The 25,966-nt window shown below is 44.9% G+C and overlaps 1 protein-coding gene and 1 long non-coding RNA gene across 3 annotated transcripts in view; both read right to left on the reverse strand.

Moving 5' to 3' along the window:
- Tmod2 (tropomodulin 2) overlaps window positions 1–18,780 on the reverse strand; it is a 46,235-nt gene extending 27,455 nt beyond the window's left edge. Inside the window, exons 1-4 of one of the 2 annotated variants that reach the window (XM_040740354.1) lie at window positions 18,624–18,780; window positions 5,425–5,617; window positions 2,953–3,109; window positions 387–509 (exon numbers count right to left, since the gene is read on the reverse strand). In XM_040740354.1, coding sequence (XP_040596288.1) covers window positions 387–509; window positions 2,953–3,109; window positions 5,425–5,550 — 406 coding nt within the window. In that variant the 5' untranslated portion in view covers window positions 5,551–5,617; window positions 18,624–18,780. Of the gene's footprint in view, window positions 1–386; window positions 510–2,952; window positions 3,110–5,424; window positions 5,618–18,014; window positions 18,036–18,623 lie in introns of those variants that run through there. The other variant, XM_040740355.1, reaches the window with a different exon arrangement.
- A 1,407-nt stretch (window positions 18,781–20,187) lies between these two features.
- LOC121137671 lies at window positions 20,188–21,616 on the reverse strand. The gene is made up of 2 exons (XR_005874977.1): window positions 21,104–21,616; window positions 20,188–20,398 (listed from the first exon to the last, which is right to left on the reverse strand). It is a non-coding gene; the product is annotated as an uncharacterized LOC121137671 (long non-coding RNA).
- Window positions 21,617–25,966: the final 4,350 nt, after the last annotated feature.

Consider the following 25,966-nt stretch of genomic DNA (forward strand, 5'->3'; position numbering starts at 1 on the left):
TGTAGTTTTGGAGCCTGTCCTGGAACTAGTTTCTTGTAGATCAGGCTGGTCTTGAACTCACAGATATCTGCCTGCCTCTGCCTCCCAAGTGCTGGGATTAAAGGCAAGTGCCACCACTGCCCGGCTCTTAGTTTTATTTCTTTTAAGCTCTCAATTCCATTTCATATGTGCTCTCCTCCATTTATCACAGGAGTCTCGTAGGATGGATATCATCTGAACAACAGAGTGGGTTACAACATGGCTCACTCAGCCACAAGATCCAGTTTTGATAGAACAGGGCTGCTGCCACCCAGGAAGCACAGTACTCACACTACCAGAAGCTCCAAGGTTTGCACCAGGGGAGTGAGTACATGCCTGGAGGTCATAAGCCAGCCCTAACAACTAACCTGCAAGATCATAGAGTTCAGTGTCAGAGGCGCTGGCCAAGGCTTCTTCCAGTTCTGGGTCCAGAGTTACTTTCTCTTCTTTCGGAGCTTCTACAGGCTTTTCTTTGGGGATAAACACTCTCCCTTTAAATTAGAAGAAAAACAAAGATGACTGCGATATACTGCCTTATGGGTAGGGTTAACAGACTGAACAGAAAATGCAATGTTGGTATGAAAAAACATGGATCAGTGGGAGGCAGAGGGAGACGGATCGCTGAGTCTGAGGCCAGCCTGGTCTACTGAGTGAGTCCCAGGCAGCCAGTACAGTTACACAGAGAAACACTGTCTGGAAAAACAAACAAACAAACAACAACAACAAAGACTTGTATCATTGAGCTATTTTGTATCATTTGAGGTTCCTGGACTGCTGAGATACAACTTAGTCTGTGGGATAAGAGGAATCCTGCCTCTTATCACACAGAATTCCCCTAATGGTTAGTATTGTCAACTTGACCGGATCTAGAAAAGACAAGTCTCTAGGCTTGTTTATAAGGGAGTTTCTAGACCGGGTTAATTGAGAAGACCTACTCTAAATGTGGGTAGCTCTAATCTGTGGATTGGGATCCTAGAAAAGGAGAATTTGAGCTGAGTGCCAGCATCTATCTGTCTGATTCCCGCCTGGAGATGCAAAGTGAGCCTCTCTCTTAGGCTTCCAAGGCCATGCCTTCTCTGCCACAGTGGGCTGCACTCTTGAACGGTGAGCCAAGACAGACCCAGCATTCCTTAAGGGCTTTTGTCAGGCATTTTGTCACAGCAAGGAGAGAGTCACTAATCTACCAGCCATCTCCCAAGCTGATCGTGTGCACCTTATATACTCAGATAGCTCTAGCCTATCCTAACCCCATGGTCACAAGCCTCCTACAGAGGAACCTAGATGCAGGGGGTCATTTGCCAAAGCCACTCCTCTCCTCAGAGAAGAAACGACAAAAGCTTTCCCCTTAGTATTCTGTCATTATCTAACGCAGGATTTGGGGGGATTTTATTGACGATATTTTATAATTTAGCTTATGCTTGTCACAATTTGGTAAGTCCAAGAGCAACTGTGTTACCATAGAAACAGCTCATACTCCACAGTAACCCACGTCTGTTTACCTGACTCATCACTCATAAACTCTTCTTAATTTCCTTCTCAGCGGCATGTGACCCATCAGAGGTGCACAGCACAGAGGGAGGGACAGGGATGACGCATGCTCAGTGCTTTCTTTCTTGTCACTGAGTACAGGCTTAGAGGCCACCTCACTAGAGCTCAGAGGAAGGAGAACCTCCTCCGTGACACCCAGCTCTATGGGGGGGGGGGTCTCAGGCTGATACAGAGACCACACAACCATCAAAGTAAACAGCAAAATGATGAGCATGGTCACAGCAGGGCTCTGAAAGCAATGCCCAGGTGCCATGGTAGGAAAAGGAGTGGGGGAAATCTGAGACCCTAGCATTTAAAGTGACAGCTTCCTGATTTTATGAGGCTATGGGTCAGGGAGAAGAGGCAATAAGAAAATTAACTTGAGCTGGATAAGTTTGAACAAAGACACAGGCTGAGGTTTAACAAGGAAAGGAGAGCTGCAGCCAAGAGGCAGTGGAGGCCAGACCCATACTGCGGTTGCTGCGAGAATTTGGGACATTATATAGGAAGCGTGCCTGATTCCAGCATTGGGGGGAGGTTGTTAGGAACAGCATGAGTTAGGAACCTATTTAGGCTATTTTTGGAGCCTATTGAGGCAGGAGTGGGGAGGAGGGGTAAGGAGGAAGAGAGGGAAGGAGAGAGAAAGGAAGACAGGGGAGGGAAAGAGAGGAGAGGAGGGAAGAGGGGGGGTCCTAGCATGGACTTCATAGCCTACCCGGGTACATCCCTGTGTTTCTTTTGCTAGATGACAAACCTCTTGAGGGCAGATCAAGGTCTTATATACCCGTGGGTTCAGGCTCTGCCGTAGAGTTCTGTACCAGGGAGGTTTCTCAGTAAATGTGAGATGAATGAGTGACAGACAGGCTTTTCATCATGGCATCCAAAGTTAGGGACAGAGTGGAAAGACACACAAAAGGCTGAGGGAAACACCATTGCCTGCACAGCTCATTCAGGTAGGATGCTACTTTACATTTTCAAAGCTTTTCCTTGAGACTTCGAAAAAATTTTTTTAGCAGATTAATTTCAGAACCATTACATCCCATATATTCATTTAATTAATCACATATCCTGCCATGCTTTTTTCTTTTAAACTAATGAACTTTAATTTTGAGAATAGCATTAGGCTTATATCCAAATTAAGCAGGAAATTCTCACCTATCACTCCCACTTCAAACTTCTCACCATCCCACACTATAGTGTGGACATTTGTGACAACCAATGAACCAGTAAAGACCCATTGTCATCACCCATGAGCTCACTTTGGGTGTTGTATCTACCAACTAGTGTTATAAAATACTATGTGTAGTTTGAAGGCTTATCTCCTATTCCCACGTCAGCTCCTTTGATTGACACTCCATAACAGGTTAAGGGCACTTTGTCCTAAGAGGTGCAGTCTGTGGGCCTTACCTTTTTTTTCACCTGTGAAGGGCACAAAGTCCTCCCTGTCTTTCTGTTCCAGAGCCTCCTTCTCCAGGTACATGAGGAGATGCTCTCGGTCAAATGGGCCAGTGGCTGCTTTCTGGGTCTGGTCTTTCTGTCGGAATCCAGCCGGTAGCATTGCACTCTGATAAGACAGGTAAGAGATGAAGGGAAGACGTGTGCTGGACAGGCCTTGTTATTTCTTTACTCTTCTGCACTTGCTGTAAGAGGGAATGCATGTGGCTGAGGGCTGGGGTCTCTAGGATGGCTCTAGGGATGTGCTTGTTCTAAACATCTTTGCTAAGGGAGGAAACCCAACCAGCTCAAGGGGCATAGCAACATAAGCAGCACCCTCTGGACCTTCTGCAGCTGCCTTCTAGAATGTGGAGGAAAAAGGCCTTTCTGTGTCCATCATGATTAGGTTTGGTCAGGTAAGTACACAAAAGCTCCTACGTCTGGAGTCTGGATGGCTACACTCACTTACTTCTAATGTGTTTCCTCCAGACACAACTAAGAGGTAAGGGAATATTATGGTATATGTTGATATCTTCCAGAGTAAGATTCATTTATTTGTCTTCTCAGACATCGTCTTATGTATCCACCAATGCCCGACTATTTTAGGTTTTAAATCAAGGTCTCACTTTATAGCCTATGCTGCCTTAGAACTCACTATGCTAGCTAGGTGGTGGTAGTGGTGGTGCATGCCTTTAGTCCCAGCACTTAGGAGGCAGAGGCAGGAGGATCTCTGTGAGTTCAAGGTCAGCCTGGTCTACAGAGCGAGTTCCAGGACAGGCTGCAAAGCTACACAGGGAAACCCTGTCCTCACAATCTTCCTCAACCTCCCAAGTGTTGGGATGACAGACATGTGGGATTATGTCTAATTAAGCTCTAATTAAGCTCCAAGAAGATGCCTTCCTTATATGTATAAAAATATTGTACTTAAAAAATTTAAATATCCGAAGTATCTGGTACAGCAGAATGTCATATAGTTTTTATTTACTTATATATTTAGAGTTAAATCACTATTTTGGAAGCTTCCAACTTTAAGTTTAAGATAAAGTCATCAGGGCTGAAGAAAATACTTGCTAAAGAAACAGTATAATGAACCACCAAGCTGTTTAAGAACTGACAAAAATGTCTAAAAACCTCCCCAAATTTACTTGGCGTTATGAGGATACTACAAATTGTCATGTAATTCCTAGCTATTTATGTATTTGAACAAAATAATAGCAGTTATGGGAGCACATGTCCTTCCCAATACTTTGGAGATAGAGATAGAGCAATCAGAGATCCATACACAATGAGTTTGAAGCCAGTCCCTCCTACTTGAGAGGCTGTCTCAGGAAACAAAAACAAAAAACCAAGAAGAGAAAAAAACACGATGGAAAGCCAGACATGGCGTTCCATGCTTACAGTTAACACATAGGAGGCCAGCCTGGGTTACCTACTAAGTTCCAGGCCAGCCTTAGCTACATAGTGAGATTCCATCTTAAAAAAAAAAAACAAAATAAATTCCAGGTTGTTAGTGGTGTTACATATATTTAATCCCAGCACTTGGGAGGCAGAGGAGGGTGGATCTCTATGAATTTGAGACTAGCCTGGGCTACACAGTGAGACCTGCCTTAAAAAAAAAAAGGACTGACTAGTGTGATGACTCATGCCTGTAATTCCAACACTTGGGGGGGTTGGGAGGTAAAGACAGGAGGAATTCAAGGTCATCCTCAGCTATGTAGTGAGTCTGCAGCCCACCTAGGCTACAAGACTCTGTCTCAAGAAACAAACTAACGAACAAAGGGCCTGGGACTGTAGCTTAGTTGGTAGAGTGCTTGGGACACTTGAATAAATCCCTGGGTGGAAGCCCTAACATGCTGAAATGTCTGTAGTTCCAGCACTTGGGAGGTGGAGGCAGGAGGAAGGTCATTGCCAGCTACATAATGAATAAATCCTGGAGTACATGGGACCCTATCTCACAAGACAAAAACAATGAAAGAAAACCTAACCAAAAGAAACTGCACTACAGAGGTGCTTTCAACAGCACTTGAGACATTTACCAGTGTGGGATCCCGTGTGGGTCACTCTTGTAAGTGTGCCTTCTACTTACAAAAAGGAGCTAATACCATATCCCCCAGGACTCGGGCCCAGCAAAGGAGCTGATACTTGGAAAATACTTGGTAAGGTTTGTTCTCATTGCTCCCCCAAGTTCCACACTAAGTCAGACGGTTCTTTCCCAATGGAAAACACTTTTCATCATTGACAGTGAACTAGTTTTTTGAGAAACACACTTGACATTTCTCACTGTAGTGGCCCTGGGGACAGACATGAACGTGTATAAGAGGCTCAGCGGCAGTGGGGAAGAACCCAGAATTCTTCACTGGGGCTGCAGGCACTTCCTTTGGCGACTGTTGTCCCCTTTTCTCCTTGCTCTTATTAAGCACCCCACTCCAGTTCCATGCCACAAACCTCAGGATCTAGGTCATCTAGAACATTTTCCAACTGTTTCAGTTCCTCTTCTGAGAGCTTGCCAAGAAGCTCGTCCTCATCGATGTTCTTGTATTTCTCCAGCTCCTTCTGAAAGGGGAGCGCCATGGCTTCGCAGATACACCTTTCTCATGCACTTTGAAGTGGGCCAGCTTCCCGGGACTTCACATCACCACTGTTAAAAGAGCAAAACTGTCATCTCCTTACTGCCAACTGTAAACTTAGCAATAGACGGTGCTACACCGGCCATGGGTTCCACTGCACTGACAATTCATCCGAAAGGCAGCGTTACTTCATTTCCAGAGCAGAGTACAGTCTGCAGTATTTTCACTTATTTCGATTATTTTTCCCTGTAGGGCAGCCCTGTAAGGAAGCCTGCAAGGTACCACCACTCGACCTGAGAGACTCTGACTGAGTTGGAGGTGACACAGACCTAGTGTGTGTCTGGCTTCTGGTCCCCAGAATAGTGAGTGCTTCTCCATTCTGCCACAAGACCTCTCTGGCTGCTTTCCATTGAAAGGCAGTGAAGCACAATGAGTAATTGTGAGGCAGTTGTAAGCGGCACACTTGTGCCCTTTCAGGCTAGAGAGTGCTGAGAAGAACACAGAATGGGATTCATTCAGGGAAGGGTTTAGAGGATCCGTGTGAGGACACATTGTCCTATCATCTGTGCAACGAAACCAAGGGATGTTCTCAAGCCCTGGCCACATAGTTACTCTCCCTACTTCTCTTTTTCCTTCATTATTGATTCCTGTTTTTAAAAAATGATGTATTTGAGAGTATTTTAATAGTATGTTTTTTTTTATTTGAGGGCCCCACCTTTAAATAATGCCTTTTGATCACATCCATCCACTAGCACAACCTTCCAACTCTTTCTAGTGCCCTGCACCCCATCTCCCCTCTGGGTGTCATGTTTTGGTTGTTATTGTTTCTGTAGTAACTCTCCCCTAAAACATTCTTTTTTAGTCCCCCACCACTCTAAAATGCTTCATTCTTTTTTTTTTTTTTTTTTTTTTTTTTTTTTTGGTTTTTCGAGACAGGGTTTCTCTGTATTGTTTTGGAGGCTGTCCTGGAACTCACTCTGTAGACTAGGCTGGCCTCGAACTCACAGAGATCCGCCTGCCTCTGCCTCCTGAGTGCTGGGATTAAAGGTGCACCACCAATGCCCGGCTAAAATGCCTCATTCTTAAACTGTCACACCAAGTGCAAGTTTCACTCAGTTCCTTGCAGAAAAGTCTACAGATCTCCCCTACCAAGACAACTCTGCATTCAGGCCAGCCAGCTCTTCCAAGACAGCGAGTGTTAGGTGTAGAAAAGCTCCCCCAGGAAGATTGGAGCTCAGCGAGACAGCCACACAGATGGCAATAATACCATGTAACAAGTGTCACAATAATGTCTGAAGTAGGTCGAAAACCACTGAAGGGGTTTGAGAGTCACTCAAAGCAGAGACTGTCATTGGTCCTTGAAAAAAGGGGTCCTAAGGAGGACATGGGTTCACAAGGGCCACCTAGGATAGGGAAGGGCACAAGCAGAGACACAGGGTAGGAAAGGACATGATGGGCTGGGGTGAGTAGGAGGAGGATTTGTGGAGTGGGAAAAATGTCCATGAAGGAGCTTCTTTATGGGCTACGCTAAGGGACCTGGATCTTGCCAACCGAGCTACATTCCCAACCCTAAACTAAGGGCCTGTCTATCATAGGGAAGGGATTCTGAATTGTCTGAGTGGGCACAATTTACCCCAAAGTACTAAGGTGATGGAAGGGGAAGGCCAGTGGCCATGACAGGGACAGAAGGTCAGAACATCATGATTTTTGACTTTGGAGATGCAGGAAAGATGCACTAGAAGAAGGATGTGGAACTCTGGAAGTCCCCCCCCCCCACTGGTAGCCCTGGAGGCCAGCAAGGTTCTGCTGACACCAGTGAGCACTTGGGTCTCAAGCGGCAACACATTCATATTGTTTTAAGCAACTGAATTTGCTCTTTTTCACAACAACAATACAGAAACTAATATATTCTCTCCCCAAACACTCTCATCTCCAGGGTAACTGTTCTAGAATAGTCTGTTCATCCTTCCATTTCTGTTCTCCACTCTGCTCTGTGCCCCAAGATTACTGTCTCCTTAGACTGCACCTGGGCTCCTGTCCTTTCTGGCTTCTGTTTGACCAATAGTAGCAATCCGTGCCATGGAAGGAGAGTGGGTGGGGAGAGGGTGTTTCAGAAAACAATGTCACTCCACAGGCCACCCTCTTTTGCTGGCTTTGGGCCTTGGGGTGGTAAAGGGTCTCTGCTTTGACTCTTGCCAGATTTCTGCCTTGTTGTTTCTCTAAGGCTTCCTACATCCTTGTAAATAACCTCTTTATTGAAACCGTTATTCGGTCTGAGCCCACCCTCTGTTTCTTGCGGGGAAGTTGGCAGATATGGCGCCATTGCTTGGAATGTCCCTTTCTCTCTGCTCTGTTTCTGAGGCCTGGCTAAGATCCCAAGCTCTGTGGTACCACAGACTTCAGAGTGAGGGAGGCCTTTGGCCGTCTCGCACTCTTCACTCCCCTCTTGGCCTCTTTTCACAGTTTCTCTTCCTCTGCCTCAAATCCTGGTACTCTTCAAAGTCCTGTCTTAGAAATTCTTTTCTCCTCCTTCACCAAGGGTACTTACTTACCTTGAAATTTTAATTCTTTTATTTTTCCCTTTTATAGTTAAATTTTAAAATTTAATTATTACCCATGTTCTGCTAGCTATAAAATATGTATCTGGATCCTAGATTTTGTCCCTGAGGATGAGATCTGCGTTATCTAACCAGAATTATCCCTTGGCTAGATTCTTAAAATCTTCCCTCAGACCTTAGAAATCTGTCAGAAGAGCTCTCACCTGCCGGTTCCACCTCTAGAATTTCAAGAAGTTGTTTCAGAAACCAGGGTGTCGTTCTTGACATTTTTCCTTCATCTCCCTTCTACCTACTAATCATCAAATCCCATCCTTACAGAATGATGAGGAGAGCTCATCTACTTTTCCATCCATGCCCATGGCCATCCCTTGACCTTCTGATAATCCTGCAACAGTGGTCAAAGTGATCCATTTGGTTTTATTTTAGTCTTCTAAAACCCCACAGTGGCTTCTCATCACCCCAAGGACAAAGTTCAAATTCACACTCTGGCCTCTGTAGTTCCATCCTCCTCTTCCTGCACTGCGTTCCCACAGTCCTCCTAGACCACCTCCAGTTTCTGGCTCATTTATGGTCCCTTTGCTCAAAGCACCAAGGACCCAGACTCAAAGCCCACCCCTGCTGACTCTACCAGACTCACCTTCCAGTCTCGATGTGAGCTTCATTTCTTCCATCAATCAGACCCTGAGTCAAAATCTGGGTCATGTGCTGCCGTATGGTGCTCCTTCGACTGCAATTTGGCTTCTGTACAATGACTTGCTAATCTTGGTGAGGGTGGGGACTATATAACTTTTATTCGCCAGTAAAATCAGCCAATAAATACTGATGTCAAATGAAGGAAATGAGCTCACAGTGGTGAGGTAGCCATGGGTCCAGAGATCTTTCTACTGAAGCCATTTTCCCCATCCCCCAAACCCCTCCTGGAGCTTGCTGAGATCACCCAAGCCCACGAAGTTCCTCCTCTCTCTAAATTTGATTTGTCTGTAATGAAAGTCACATTGAGACTTTTGGAAGACGAGTCTGGTAGAGTCAGCAAGGGGTGGGCTTTGAGTTATCCATTTAACATTCACCACTCATATATGTTACTATACAGTTCTCTCTCCAGATACCACAGTCCCCCAGAAAACAGGGACCATATTCTAATTCTCAATGCTCCAGGGTTTCTGAGGCTCAGGCATATTCATTTAACAAATGTTTATTGAAAGCCTACATTGCTGAGACATAGCAGTGGACTAACCAGATGGTCCTCTGGATGCTAACTTAGCCTATAATTTGAAAGGGAAAGAGAATTAAGTAGTACTTTAACCAGTGCCTGTCAAAGCAAACTTCACATTCTATAGCAAGGTGCCAGGAGGTCTCAGAGCCAGAGGAGAAAGGAACATTGTATCTGCTTAGAGTGCAATGCTGACCTGGATATTCAAGGAGAACATAACTGTTACTGCTATTATAGTAGTTTTTATTTTTTTGTTTGAGGCAGGATCTCACACTATAGACTGGAACTCACTGTTTAGCCTAGGGCTGGTCTCAAACTTATTGCAATCCTTCTTTACTTCAGCCTCCTAAGTGTTGTGACTATAGGCATATATAACCAAACCCCAGCTCATTATTATTATTATTATTATTATTATTATTATTATTATTATTACTATCTATTTTGAGACAGAGGCAGGAGGATTGACACAGTTTGAGGGCAGCCTGGTCTACATAGTAAAGAGTTCCATCTCAAAACCAAACCAAACCAAACCAAACCCCTAAAAAAATTAGGTGTGCTGTCAAAGAGTACAGCCTTCTCATAGCTTCTATAAAGTCAATCCTTGATTTGCCAGTGCTTGGCAGGCCTGCTGTACCCCACCCAGGCCCTGCTGGGTTCACATTTGTTTTCCCTCCTGGGAGTGATGAGCCAGTGGAAAGTTTGTCAAAGCCCTGCCACAGCCTCGCCTCCAGCAGGGTGTCTGTCCCATGGCAGACGTTCAACAGGCAACAGGATACTAATGCACACACCGGAATGGAGCGTGCACCTCTGAGGCTCCCTGGAGCCCAGGTGAGCAAACACAGTCTACTTGCAAAATGGAAAATAGGCGTGGCAGTGGGTTGAAGGAAGTGTCTCTTCCTGTTACCCAGAAACACAAGCCCGGGGAGGGAAAGCTCAGAGCGTGGTTTTCGTTTTCCACTATCTTGTTAATATAGCTATGCTGTGAAAGGGGAAAATCAGCTACAACACGAAGGGTCCAACCTTTTACTCTCTCTACACAAAGACAGACCAAACCCCAGACTGCTGCTGCTGACTTATCTCTGAGTCAGTAAATGATATTAATCATTTGTTTAGTATACCTCCATTATTTCATCATACATGAGATTTGCACAAGAGTCAAACCACATTTTCTAAAAAGAATAAACAGAACAACATGAGTTTATCAAAGCCCCTTAACAAAGTGCGTATTGGTTCTGTGTACTTAATTCATCTCTATTTTTTTTCTGGGTTGGGATGAGATAGGATCTCATTATATAGCTTTGGCTGACCTTTGGAACTCACTATGTAGATCAACTGGGCCTCAAACTCATAGAGATCTGCCTGCCTCTGCCTCCAGAATGCTGGGATTAAAGGCAAGGACCACCACACCTAGTCTTTAATTCATCTCCAGACGCTGGGCAAATATAAAGAGGTGACAATTTTTTGATATCAAGCTATTTGAAGACAGGCCAGCAAAATCCTTTTCTTTGTTTTAAACTAACAAGAAGCCAGGCATGGAGGTGCAGGCCTGAAATCCCAGTATTCGGAGGTAGAGGCTGGAAGATCAGGAGTTTGAGGCTACACTCAGATACACAGTGAGTTGAAGAACAACCTGGGCTACGTGAGATCTGTCTTCCTCTGAGAAGTAACTATCAGAGAATGAAACAAACAAAAATGACAGCAAGGCAGAGAGGCTGAGCAGGCTGGAAGAGCAGGGAGGACCTGATCCTACCAGACTCACAGTGTCTCTAGCTGAGACTATTTGTTCTTATTTTGTAGTTTCATAGCACACAAACCGTCAGATTTTTCCAGCTTGAAAACAATCTCCTTTTATAACAATGAACCCACAAAAGATGGCTCCTTTCTAGCTTGGAAAGCACAGAAGGCCTGTAGCAATGACCTTCAAAAAGCACAGAAGACTAAAACCATGACCTTGGAGGTAACCAGCCAGGGTCTCATGATACAGATACACATGAAACTGATGACCTGTCCTCTGCAAAACAGGCAAAGAACAGTGCAGCCACACATTGCTTCACCACGGGGTAGTATTCAGAGGAATGTATCATCAGACATCGTGCTAACATTTTATGTCATACATAGTCTTAGGATAGCTACAAGGAATCAGGTGCTATAATTCACAGGACCCCTGTCGTATATGTGCTCCACCAATGACTGAGATGTCATCACATGGCTGTATTTATCTTGTGAGATGTGGGTGATACTTGGGGCATTATTGTATTGCGAGGTACAGTGCCTCATGGTGGTGCTGTGGACCAGGCATAACAGAAACCCCATCTTCAGTGCCTAGTGCACACAAGCTCCCACAGCCAATTCTCTCGTCTTCGGTCTGAGAGCAGTCCTCTTTTAGAAGCATTCCTTCCCTTGTTTTCCTTAGCAAGATTAAACACAGAGAAGCAGCATCACATAAGGGTTTGAATTAGCACTGTCAAGCAGAGCATGCCTCCATGGTTTAGAGGCAGCCCAAACTGATGTAGATGTCCACTTGGGTTCCACTTGGGCAGTAGCCAAGGCTTCCCAGCTGGGGCAGAAGCGCTTCCTATGCTACTTCCTGCTTCCTAATTCTCCTGATGGATCCTCTGTACTGCTGCTGCATGTTCCTCTTGGTCAGGCTCTATTTTCTGAAGAGTTGAAGAGTTTCCATTTCTTTTTGCTATTGTGCCCCCTTTCCCCTATTGAGACAAGGCTTTGCAATGTTGTATGGAAGGCCTGGGAGCTCACTGTGAACCAGTTTAGATTTTGTTGTTGTTGTTGTTAGTCATGGTGATTACAGGGGGTGAACCACCATGCCTCACTGAATTCCCATATCTGGACCATATCTACCTCTTTGCCTTGTATTTTGACCTTCCTGGTTTTTAACTGCCTACTGATGGTGTTACTATTGTTTTTATTACTGTAAATATTAATTTATTTTCATTTTGTGTATGGGTATCTTTGCCTGCATGTACATTTGTGGGCCATGTGTGAGTACAGTGTTTGAGGACACCAGAAGGTGTTGGATCCTCTGGAAGTGAAGTTATAGCTGTTAGCTTCCATGTAGGTTCTGGAGAGCTAACCCAGGTCCTCTGCAAGAGCAAAAAATGCCTTTAACTGCTGAGCCATTTATCCTGCCCTATCACCACCACCACCATCATCATGGGCGGGGGTTGGGGGGGTGTGGGGACAGTGTCTCATGCAGCTCTTGCTGGCCTTGAATGTCTGATCCTCTTGCTTCGCTTCCCAAGTGCTGAGGTTACAGATGTGTGCCTCCAGCCCTGGTTTCATATGTTCCTCATCCTGCCATTGGGAATCTAAAGACTTCTAACTTCCTGACACCATGGCTTCCTGTTTTTGTCCTTTGAGTCATCTGTTTTCCTGGCTTCTGCCTGCTCTTGTGGTCTTTTTGATCTACCTGTCTCTCCTTTTCTTTGGCATTGATCATTGGTTTTGATTTATGACTTGTTGTGATCTGTGGGTGCTGTGTGCAAACTGACTCAGTCTGATCAAAAATTGACTCAGGATGACAGGTAAGCCATAAAGCAACTGGTGCTAATCAGAACGGCTGTCTATAAACAAGGGTGCTGTCTGTCCCTATCCACATTGCCTATATGATAGCCATGCTCATGAGACTTGAGTCCTCCAAATGCCCTGGTGAGGGGCGTGTTGGTTCTTCCTTGGTGCTGGTACCGTTACACAGTCACAAAGTCTTCAAAGTTATATATAACCAAGTGCTGTTTTAGAGACAGGGTCTCTTTGTGTAATCTTGACTATTCTGGAACTCACTCTGTAGACCAGAGATCTGCCTGTCTCTGCCTCCTGAATGCTGGGATTAAAGGTGTGCACCACCATGCCCAGCACTATAATTGACTTTTTGGCATACTAAAAATAATTTTTTTGGTTTTATGAGACAGGGTTTCTCTGTATAGTTATGGAGGCTGTCGGTCCAGCCTGGCCTCGAAATCACAGAGATCCACCAGCCTCTGCCTCCTGAGTGCTGGGATTAAAGGCGTGTGCTACCACTGCCTGGCTAAAAATAAAAATTATTGATAATAAAAAATTAATCAGAAGAGTTAACAGTGGAAATTAAGGTTAGGAAAACATTTTGGGGTTAAATGATCCATGAAAACTAGAAACTGAAATTTGAATTCTAACCTGCTAGGTAATGAGAAACACAAATGACAATACTTATGATCTATACAGTTATGAGGATGTTCTGGCTACCCACTCAGTAACACATTGAAAGTAGAATTTCCTAAAGTTGTCTCCAGTCAATGTTAGCTACTTTTTAAAAATGTTCATATATATGCATATATATGTATATATAATGTTTATAGCATATGAAGTACATATATTATATAACATAAATATTTAGCACATAGCTTATAAAACATTGCATACCATATTCTACAGATTCAAGAACTATAACCCATGAAAAGCTCTGAGGAAACCAGCTTTCTTGGATCTGATTAGGTAGGTTCTTTCTCTTGTAACACTAACAATGTTCTAAACGTTTAGAAGCATAACAGCTGAAAGAATCATAAAACACACACATGAATATCATGACAGACACATATCCAAGTAAATGTGCATGCTTTAAATGACCATTTTACACACACATGAGATCTTAATCTGGAACAAAAGGGGTCTGTCTCAGAGATAAATGCAGTATCTTATTCATTTGTTTATTATTCATCTTTAAGTTTAGACAGGGTCTCTCATGCTGTAGCCTTCATTGGTCTGGAACTCACTATGTAGACCAGGCTAGCCTGGAACTCACTCACTGTGTAGACCAGGTTAGCCTGGAACTCTTGATGAGCCTCCCATCAATGCCTCCTGAGTGGTGCTAGGATTAGGGGCATGATTTTTTGTTTTTGTTTTTAGTTTGTAGTAGGAAGTGTTCTGCACATGCCTTCCAGAAGTTTCTCTGAACCAGATATAGTCTATAAGTTCATATAACCTTTTACACAAGGTTACATGTGATTGACAATCGACACACAAAAGGACTAAGAAGGAATTCCATTATTTATGTTCTGTCAGAAACTAGACCAGTTATTTTGTCAGCATTTTCTCACCCCAAAGTAAAATGAAGGACCATTTGAATCTAGCGTGTTCTCAAGCTTTTTCGAGATAGGGTTTCTCTGTATTGTTTTGGAACTTGTCCTGGAAATCTCTCTGTAGACCAGGCCAGCCTCAAACTCACAGAGATCTGCCTGCCTCTGCCTCTGAGTGTGCTGGGATTAAAGGCATGCGCCACCAATGCCCAGTTGTTCTCAAACTTTCTTACATACTGTCACAGATCCCAGATGTGGAAAGGAAAAAGACAGCTGGTCTTGGTAGAGCATGCCAGTCACCCAGCTACTCAGGAAGCTGAGGCAGAAGAATCATGAGCTAAAGGCTTGTTGAGACCCAGACTCAAATAAAAAACAAAAGAAGGCTAAGGCTGGGTGTGGTCGCACAAATCTTTAATTCCAGTACTAGGGAGGCAGAGGCAGGCAGATCTCTGAGTTTGAGGCCAGCCAGGTCTACAGAGTGAGCTCCAGGTCAACCAGGGCTACCCAGAGAAATCCTGATTCAAAACCAAACAACATCACCACCACCACAAATGGAAAACAAACAAACAAACAAACAAACAAACGAAGGCTGAGGATATTGCTTAGTGGGCCTCATCTCAATCCCCAATACGACTAGGGTGGAGAGTTCTTTCAGGACAGTTCCTAGCCATGGCAAGACTTATTTAGGGTTGGGAATTATTAACAAAGTTTGCTCCAATAATAAGGGTGAGTTCCACATTTGCTACTTTAATCAATTGCCAATCAAATTATTTAAAAGAATATTAGGGCTGAAGATAGGTGTCAGTGATAGACTTGTTTCTGAGGAAACTCTGAGTTTATTCCTAGAGCAATCTCTACTGTGAATATCTTTTTCTTGTCATTCCATAGAAACAACATAGAAAGTTACATAGTTACATTATATTAGGTATAAGTAATTTAAAGAAACTTTAAATATCTGTGGAGAATACATTTGGTTACATGTAAATATTATGATATTTCATAAAAAGGGCTTGAAATCTGTGGATGGGGGGATGGTTTCTATGACACATTTCCCATGGATACTAAGGATATGGCAGTACTTTGAGTTAGAGCTAGGGGGTTTGTCTCTTAAGTATAAATAACCAACAGTAGCTAGGAAAAACCAAAAGAAGTGGATTTTCCTGACTTCCTTAACATCTCTGGGAAGATTTTTTTTCCTTGCTTGGGAATTTGGAGTTAAGAACTTTCTGTCAGTTTCACCATAGTGATCTGTCAATAACCATGCAACCCTCTACAGACCTTCCTGTTTGCTTGCTTATTTTTAAAAATTCACCTCCAATTTCTTATTTAAAAAGTACAGTCCTACAAAAGGGTGGTGCAAAAACCTCTCTAGCCCTCATTACTCTTTCTGCTATGCTCCTGAATGTGCTCTACCACCATAGACTGCTCTTCCCTGAAGCTGCTGTGTGAATTGTAGATGAATGTGCTTCACCTCTAAAATCCTAAGCTTTCATTGTCAGGAGGTGCTTTGTATGCTGCTGGGGGAGAAGAATCACCAAAGGATTACCCACATGGAGAGTGCTGGATGCTTTAATACTAACGCGCTAGGCAAGATGTGCTTACTGGTGCAACGGTGGCCAACCAGTTTCTGACTGAGTTTGGGGCCTGCTCCACAGGAGGGAATTCATGCCGGTCAAAAGACCAGGCTTGGGAGGTTATAGGCCCTATGTGGGGGAAAACTACTACTGATGTTATGATAAGTGGACATGCCATCAAACTGTCTTCTAAATTCTTATTGCTGTGCCCAAACATTAGTGCTGCTCTCAACTTTGGCCAGAGGAAAGCTCTTCAGCAGTGGGCAGCAGTTAATGCAGAGACGCATAAATGATCAGAGTACTGAGAATAAGTGACTATCGAGGGCTCATCCCTAAATGGAACATCTGTATCAACCACCTCAAAGCTCAGGGAGCATCACTTGAGAGGGAGTGGAAAGAACGTAAGAGCCAGAGGATGGGGAGTAGTGCAGGGAAATACTGTCTTCTAGACATGACACAGCTGTTGTCCTCATGAACTCACAGCAGCTGTGGTTACTAATGCAAGACCTTCAGATCAAGCCAGCAAGACCATTCAATTTTGGATTTAGTAGGTTACCACTGTTACCACCATTACCAAGGGCGTGGAGGTGGGAAGGCGATGTATTGGGGGTTAAGGAGGGATGGGTAGGATCAAGATACATTGTGTCAAATGAGTAAAGGGATTTTAAAAAAGATTTAAAATAAAAAAAATCAGAACAATCTCCTATATACTACTAAACTTAAGAACAGTAATTCCATGTTGTCTAACATGCAGTCCATATTCAGGTATCTTGAATATCTCCAAAATATCTCTACTTATTTATTCTGGATGCAAGGTTGAGACAGGGTCTCACTATATGTTGCTTAATCTGACCTGGAACTCACTATGTATAGACTAGGCTGGCCTCAAACTCACAGACACCTACCAGATGGCATTAAGGCAGGCACCACCATGTCCTGACCCCCAGGTGATCTTTTACAGGTATCGTTTTCTCGTCTAGGAGTCAAAGTCCACATACACCAATCCACCGTTACTAGTACTGCCATCATCTATGATAGCTGTCCCCCATATCCCTGCATCATCTTGTGTAGAATACTACATGGGTGCAATGATGGTCTTCTTATTAGAGCAGCAGACTCACCAGAGGTACCACCTTGACCTCTGGGGGGGGGGGATGATGAAGACTTCCTAACCTTTGCATTAAAAAGGCCTGTTCTCCCTGAGGAAGACACTCTGAAACAATAGGAAAACCCTGCTCTGCCCCTTCTTCCCCACAAGGGTTCGGTACCGGTTGAGGGTGAGGTCAGTGTTAGTACAGTGCCTCTCTCAGTCCTTCTATCGTGCATTCATTCTTCACACAATAACCGGTCAGTACCATCCCCTCTTCCCTCACTGTATGTTCTCTCCTGCTATTTCTTGCTGGAGACTCCTCCCCCACCTTCTTGTAGAGCACACACATTTGACAGCTCAGGCCCAGCCCTAGGGAGCCACCGACCTTTATCAGCTGATCGCACTGCCTTCTGCAAACAAAACCACCACTGTGGTCTGGCAATTTATGTTGACATAAAAACCAAAACCTTTGTCATATTTTTTTTTAGCTAGATTGAAGAGAATAGAGGGAATTAGGTAAAAATAAACCAACAAATAAACACCTCGGGTAACTAAGCTCTGAAAAATTTCCAGCTTCTTTAGGGAAAACCGTTCTGTCCCCATCAAGCTCTCGGTAAAAGTGCTAAACATTCTTGCCATTTCAGTTTCTTGATCTAGGAAGAAAGAGGTTCAGAAACCATTTCACCAAATACCCCATTTTACACGGAGAACGCAGCTCAGAGAGGCGATCAGTCTGGCCCGGAATTCCTCAGCGCCTCGGTGGTGGAGCTGCTACAGAAACCATGCTTTTGTAATACCTCCTCTGATGTGCTTTTTTTCTCCTTTCCCAAGCGTATGGTGAATCAGATATTTAAAAAGAGCCAAAGAAGCGGTGGCGTTCTCGACCTCTTTACTGTTATTTGCATTTTAGTCGCATCACCTTCCCACCTCCTGACATTTTAAAATAACCCTTTTATTACTGTAAACCGACCTTCATTTTTTTGCAGGTCAATGGACCAAGGCAAGGAAGCCTCGGGAAGGCACCAACCAGCATGATTTTAACCAGGAAGAATAAGAAAAAGATTCTCTGGGACCTGCAAAGGGCGGCTTTCTGAAGGCTAAAGCGTCCTGTGACAGCTCCGGGGACCTCTGGAAAGAAGCCGACCCCAGTCCTCCCTTCCCAGGCTCCTGCTCAAATGAGGCCGCGAGATGCTGCAGACTCAGGGAGCTTATCACTCGTTCACCGGAGAGGAGAAAATGGGAAACAAAGCCCAACCTGGAAAACCCCAGCTCCGCAGCCCCTGGCGACCGAAGACCGCGCCCTCTCTGCATCTGCGCGTGGAGTGCGGTGCTGAGGGGGCTGCGGGGCTGCAAGGCACAATGTAACCGGTACCCACACGCATCCCTGGCCGCCCCGCGCCATCCCCGCCTCCCCGTGCACCCGCCACCTGGGTGCAAGCTGCTGCGGGCTGCGCTTGGCCGCGTGCCACGCCATGGAGCATCCTCCCGCGGACACGCAGGGTGCGGCGGCCGCTGAGCTTCGGACCCGAGCGCTGCAGACAGGCTGCCCCGACAGTCCCCTTCCAACCTAGGCTCTCACCCTTGCTCGTGTCCATCCCGTAGCGAAAGGTGCTGACCAGCAAGTAGCCGTAGAGCCCCGATTGAGCGGGTCTGACAAGCAGGGGCGGCGCCGTGGCCCCAGACTAGAACTGCGATCAACAGGCGGCTCCGGGCCGGGCGCGGCGCGGGGAGCGCGGTTGCAGCGGGGCAGCCTGGGAAGCGTAGTTTCGGCGGTGCGCGGTGGCCACGCGGGGGCAGGACCCCTGCCCGGGCCGCCGCTGGGTCTCCCTATGACGCGCTGGCCTCTCAGAGTCCTCCTCTAGAGTCTGGAGCTTTATGCGCGAGCTCACAGCGGGTCAGGCTCACAGCGGGTCAGGTGGAGCCTGGGCTTGGGGGAGCTGGATAGGCTCAGTGGAGATGCTCAGGACCACTGACGCGGTGGGTGGCAGAGGCTTGGCAGGATTGTGGACAAGTGAGCATCTTTCTGTGCAGCCTTGTGAAGGCCAGGCTCAGGAACAGACCAGGCCTGCTCTAGGATTTACTGGCTGTGTGTGTGTGTGTGTGGAAATGACTAAATGGGTTAATTGCTTAGGGAAGAGGAGGGGAAAGCTAGCTGAGGCTTAGAGAGCCTGTTAAAAGTTTTGTTTTGAGTGTTGGAGAACTTAGAACTACATGCTGGCTTCACAAAGTAAGACCCCGTGCACAGGTCTCCAGACTCAGGGTCCTCATCAGTAAAATGTTTACAGCTTAAAGATACGAGGTTGGAGTCACTGACCACAGGCTTGTCTGTACTAAGGATTCTTTCATCATGGTTACAAGAGATGGGATGCAGCCTCCTGGCAGGAAAGCCCTACAAAAAGTGCTGTGCAAAAGATAGCCGCATCTCATTGGCCTGCGGCTCACTGGGCAGACATTAAAATTCCCTGAGTTTATTATTACTGGGGATAGTTTAGTTGTTTCACTTTCTCCCCTGAATATGTATGTGCTGGAATGTACTTTTCTCTCTGCCCAGTTCTTAGGGACAACAGAATATTATTATCTTGTTTCTGAAGCTTAAAAGTGGGATGGGACGAATCCCTGAGTATGGAAGTACATAATATATGGTTTCCAGAAACTTATTTTTGAGGATGAGCAGAGTCTTATTATATAGCCTAAACTGGTCTTGAACTCATAGTCCTCCTGATTTTGTTCCCTGAGGCTTGGGATTGCAGTCATGTACTACCACACACACAATAGAGGCGTTTTCTAATCTGATTAGGTCTCTCTCCTTTTGACTTCTTGTTGGGTACTTTGAGCATAACCTTTGCTAGGGTGCTTGACCTTCACATCTGTGTCGAGGTTTTTTCTTTTTCAAGTTGCTCCATGCAATATTTCACTGTATGGTGGAATTTGTGTCTAGTAACAGTTTAAGAACACTAAAGAGATAGATGCAGCAGAGCTGATGGAATTCTCAGTAGACAAAGGACGGATGAGAGTGAACTCCGATGAATGCTGTCTGGAGTGAGGTATGCAATAGTCATGTGTTTAAAAAATGCTGTGGAGGAAATTCTATTGTTGAAAATAATAACAGCAACTTTGAATATGTGTGGAAATATGCTCTCCTATTCCTGTGTTTGCTTTATTTTTTTCCAAAAGACAGATGAGAGGTAGGAGAACTTACTCAAGCTTGTCCAGCTTAGCTAGTCATTAAGGACATCTTCTCCCCTGGCCACATCAGCATTTCCCTTTGTGCATTTCGAAAACAGATGTGGCTGGAGATATGGCTCAGTCATTAAGAGAAGAGTATCCAGAGGACACAAGTTCAGTTCCCAGCACCTACAAGAGATAGACCACAACAGCTCATGACTACAGTTTTGGGATATCCTGTGCCCTTTTCTGGCCTCTTAGGGTATCCCCACACATGTAACATAAACATTAAAAACAAACATGGGACCAAGTCAGAAAATAAAGCTGGTCTTTTAAGGCTCTGAAAACCAGCCAGGCGTTGGTGGTGCATGCCTTTAATCCCAGCACTTGGGAGGCAGAGGCAAGTGGATCTCTGTGAGTTCTAGGACAGCCTGTTCTACAGAGTAAGTGCCAGGATTGGCTCCAAAGCTACACAGAGAAACCCTGTCTTGAAAAAAAAGGGGGGGGCTCTGGAAACTAGGGTGGTGAACACTGGTATACCATGTCTGCTGAGAGACTTCAATGTTTTCACGGTCAGTTCTAACTCTGTACCCCTTGTCAGAATGAAAAGACTGAGCTGAAAAGAATAAAAGGAAATGGAAAGTGTGACCAAACCAGCTTAAATAATATTTTCAAATTTCCTTCTGCATTTATTATGCCAAATGTCCTGTATAACAGACAGGATGTCTGACATATCCATGTTGCAAATCATTACAAACTATGGCCTTTTATTAAATAAAAATGGGACTGTTTGCAGATCCAATCAACAGTTTTTACTGGAGAAAGGTGGTGTGGGCATAAACTAAAGTCATGAAGCACCTTAGTTCAGACTGGAGATCTGAGTAGCAAAGGTACCTGTTCACAGACTGTCTTCTTCTATGGCTGTGGCAGGGCCCTCGTGATACAGTGAATGGATCATTATTTCAGAAGCAGTCTGTGAAATGAAGCAGACCCAGTGATTTCTTATACTGTAGTCAAACTGGGCAGCCCAAGCAGAGATAGAGAGTTATGTGTGGACTCTGGGAAGAAGTTGAAATCACACTAAAGATGTCTGGAAAAAAAAAAGGAACATCTGGTCAACCTCTGTCTGTCCCATGGGGGTTAGAAGGGAGTAGATGTCAATAGATATGCAAATGAGGAGTAGGATACTTACTTAACTTTCCTTTTTTAATATTAGCAATCAGTAAACTAGGCATGGTAAGGCACACCTAGCACTTATAATTCCAGTGTTTAGGAGATGAAAGAAGGGGGATCCCAAGTTCAAGGTCATCCTCAGCTACACAGTAAGTTTAAGGTCATCTGGGCTATAGAGCTCTTATTTTAGAACAAATAAACATTAGTAAGAGGCTGGGCTGTGTAGCAGGTTTTTCCTTTTGGGCCACCAACCAACTCCCAAACCATGACAAAGAGACTTATTATTAGTTTTGAGTGCTCAACCTTAGCTTATTTTAACCTGTTTCTCTTTGTCTATGTTTTGTCTTGGGGCTGCCCCCCCCCACTTCTGTATATCTTACTTTCCTGCTGTCTCCATGTCTGACTGATGGCTGCCTGGCTTCTGGCCTTGGGTGGGTCCTCTCTTCTTCATTCTCTCCTCCTTCTGCTCTCTTAAGCCTAGATGTTTCTTTCCTCCTACTTATTTTCTCTGCCTGTCAGCCCTGCCTATCTCTCTCCTGTCTAGCTATTGGCCATTTAGCTTTTTATTAAACCAATCAGGGAACTTAGGCAGGCAAGGTGAAACAAATGCAACACATCTTTACATAATTAAAAAATGCAGCATAAACAAATGTAACACATCTTCACATAGTTAAAATAATATTTCACAACAAGGCTGGGTAGTGCAATTCTGTAATTCTAGCACTTGGTAGTTGATGCAGGAGAACTGATGGGAAATTAAGGCTTACCCTGGCTACACAGTAAAGTACAAGACAGCCTGGGTTACAATGTGAGATGCTAGTTCAAAAAGCAAAATACCAGCTGGGTGTGGTCACACACACCTTTAATCCCAGTACTTAGGAGGCAGAGATGGGAGGGTGTCTGTGAGTTCAAGACCAGCCTACTCTACATAGTGAGTTCCCAGAAAGCTAGGGCTACATAGTGAGGCCATCTCAAAAACCAAATAAATGAAACAAAACAAATAGTGGGTGTGATGATGCATGCCCTTATTTTGAGCACTTGGGAGATGGAGGCAGGAGGGTCAGTTATTCAGGGCCAGCCTTGTCTATGGGAGAGGCAGCAACTAAAAAGCAAGCAAGCAAGCAAACAAAATAAGTTAATGGGAAGATAGTACCAGTTCCAGGCTTTGCAGCTCTTCAAATCTAATGTTCACATTATATATTTTTTCAAAGAAGAAAGGACACAGTCATACCGATTACTTAATTTGAACCTGCCAACATTTCGAGACCATAGTTAGAAAAAATTTTTTTAGACAAGGTCTTACATAGCTCAATCTGACCTCCAATTTGGTGTCTGGCTGTAGGTGACCTTGAACTCCTAATCTTGCCTCAAGCTTTCAAGTTCTGGTATTACAGGCCTGTACTACCATGCTAGTTTTGCCTTTAAACTTTAGCTTGCTCTATGTGTGTATACATGTGTGTAGGTGCTCATGCACGTATCTGTATGTATATGTGGAGGCCAGAGATCAACTTTGGGTGTCATTCCTCAGGTGCCATCTGTCTGTCTGTCTGACTGACTATCTCTCTCTCTCTCTCTCTCTCTCTCTCTCTCTCTCTCTCTCTCTCTCTCTTTTTCTTTTTTCTTGAAACAGGTTCTGTCTTTTGAGGCTGGGGCTGGTCAGTGATCCCCTTTCTGCCTTCCCCACCCTGGCACTCACAGCCACAGCTGTCATTTTGCGTGGGTGCTGGGGATCTAGTTCAGATCCTCATTCCTGTGCAGCGGCAAGCACTTTACCAATGGAGTCAGCTCCCCAGAACCTCCATTGCTTTTGGGACTGTGAAGATGGAGAATTAAGAGTGCAGCCTCTTCATGCAAATGAAGAAGCTGACACGCTGCAGAAAATGTCCGATAGCAGAAAATAAAAATGTGGCGGGTACAAGGAAGTGTTTTAATTATTTTTGAAGGAACATGCAGCACACCCCAGTGGGAGCAGGTAGCGGTGTTGTTGGTTGCCTGCCCCACATCTAGTCTACTTTCTTCTTCTCCTCCTTTTGTTTTCTTCAGACAGTATTTCTCTGTGTAGTCCTGGTTGTCCTGCAACCCACTCTGTTGACCAGGCTTACCTTGAACTCACAGAGTTCCACCTGCCTCTGCCTCCCGAGTGCTGGGCTTAAAGATGTGCACCACCACCACCTGGCTCTCTCATGTTCCTCTTTACAGTAGAATCCATCCATCAGAGAAGGGTACCTTAATACCATCTCAGGGTATGCTCCGAACCCTATTATGGCTGGGGGAACAGAACCCTCTCCCCTGGGCGATATGGCATTAGGAGTGGGCACATGACTTGCCCTTTATTATTTTTTGATGATCTCATACATGTATATTCATCCCTAACTCCTTTCTTCTACTCCTCCCAGACACCTCCCAACCTGTTCCCCCTCACTATTATGTGCCCCCCATTGAATCCAATTAGTGCTGCATTCTGAAATATTGACTGAATTTGTTTGCTTGATCTCAGAGGAAATAATAACTACAGTGGGTTCATGAGAGCAACAGGCATGTCCAGAAAACAGCACTTTACAGACTTTCCCCTACTTCCTGCCTCTTAACATAGCTCCTGTCTCCTCCCCTGTGTCAAGGAACTTCTTGCCCTGAAACATAGGTGCATAGAGTAACATGCAGTCTTCATGATGGGAGTTGTTCTATGGGCTATGCGGCTTGAAATCGGAATGGCCATCGTATAACCATCAGAGGTTCCAGATGAAGGACAAAGCTGCACTGATGAGGTCCAAATGAAGAGATAGAATGGACTGGGATCTGCAATGCTGTTGTTGAATCAGTAAACCAACCAGCCCAGGTGTTGTACTACTTCTAGCTTTCTTGTTGTGGGAGATAATAAATATCCTCACTTTTGAATCCATTTGAGATGGGGTTTTCTATTACTTGGAGCTGAAACATCCTAAGTGTTCTTTAGATAGACTGAAAGACTACTTCCTAGAGCCTTTTTGTTTTTTTCTTTTTCAAGGCAGGGTTTCTCTGTGGCTTTGGAGGCTGTCCTGGAACCAGCTCTTGTAGACCAGGCTGGTCTCGAACTCACAGAGATCTGCCTGCCTCTGCCTCTCCAGTGCTGGGATTAAAGGTGTGTGCCACCAACACCCGGCTTTCCTTGAGTCTTAAAACAACCAAACATCAGAAGCCTGGGCAAAGGGCTTGTATCAGGCAAAGGGATACAAAGGGACATTATTACACAATGGATAACAATATCAATTTTTAACATCAGTCAGACCTGAGTTTGAGCTCAGGCATTGACGGGTGAATTAACTGTAGTCAAAATTCCTTAACCTCTTTAAGCTTTGTGCTCTTCATCTCAATAGGGAAAATAATACGAACCATATGGGGTTGTTAGGAAGATCGAATGAGATCACTAGCTTCAAGAATGCTACAAAGGATACAGCCATTAGTGAGGACTACAAGAGCAACAGCATGCTGATGACAGATGGATAAAGTCATATTTATAGCAGGATTGGCAGCAAGCATTTAAAACTGAGTCACTGTATAATAGTGAACATGTTAAATGACCCCACTATAATTCCACCAGCAGAACCCAGAATACAGCAAGCTGCATGCCTAACATTGCAGCATTTCTTAGCTACATGAAGGAAGGAAAGCTTGAAAATATGTGGAAATTCAATAGATAGCCAAGTAGAATGTGTATTCATTGGTTTGAACAAAAGAGCTATTAAAAATCTTACAGCAATATCTGGCCATGTGGCACACACCTGTAATCCCAGAGTTTGGGAGGTGGAAGCAGGAGGACCAGGAGTGCAAGGTCATCCTCAGATACCAGCTACAGAGCAAGGTCAAGGCAAGGCTGGTAGTACTGCACACACACGCGTGTACACACACACACACACATGCACGCACACACACAGACACACACAAACACACACACGCACGCACACAGACACACATGCATACAGTCACATGTGCGCACACACACGTGCACACATACAGACACACACACACAGACACACAGACACGCACACACACAGACACACACAGACACACACACACAGACACAGACGTGCACACACATGCACGCATGCATGCACACACAGACACGCACATACAGACACACGCACACACAGACACACACGCACACACAGACACACACACGCACACACAGACACACACAGACACACACGCACACACACATGCACGCATGCACACACACAGGCACACGCACACACAGACACACGCACATACAGACACACACGCGCACACACACAGACACACACATGCACGCATGCACACACACAGACACACGCACATACAGACACACGCGCACACACTTACATACAGACACAGACATACACACAGACACATGCACATACACACAGACACACACGCACACACACAGACACACGCACATACACACACGTGCACACACACAGACACACACACGCACATACAGACACACACGCACACACACAGACACATGCACACACACACGTGCACACACACAGACACAGACATAAACGCACACACACACAGACACACACGCACACACACAGACACAGACAGACAGACAGACACACACACACA

This window comes from Mesocricetus auratus, unplaced genomic scaffold (assembly GCF_017639785.1).
Source record: "Mesocricetus auratus isolate SY011 unplaced genomic scaffold, BCM_Maur_2.0 Super-Scaffold_100691, whole genome shotgun sequence".
NCBI classification, from domain to species: domain Eukaryota; kingdom Metazoa; phylum Chordata; class Mammalia; order Rodentia; family Cricetidae; genus Mesocricetus; species Mesocricetus auratus.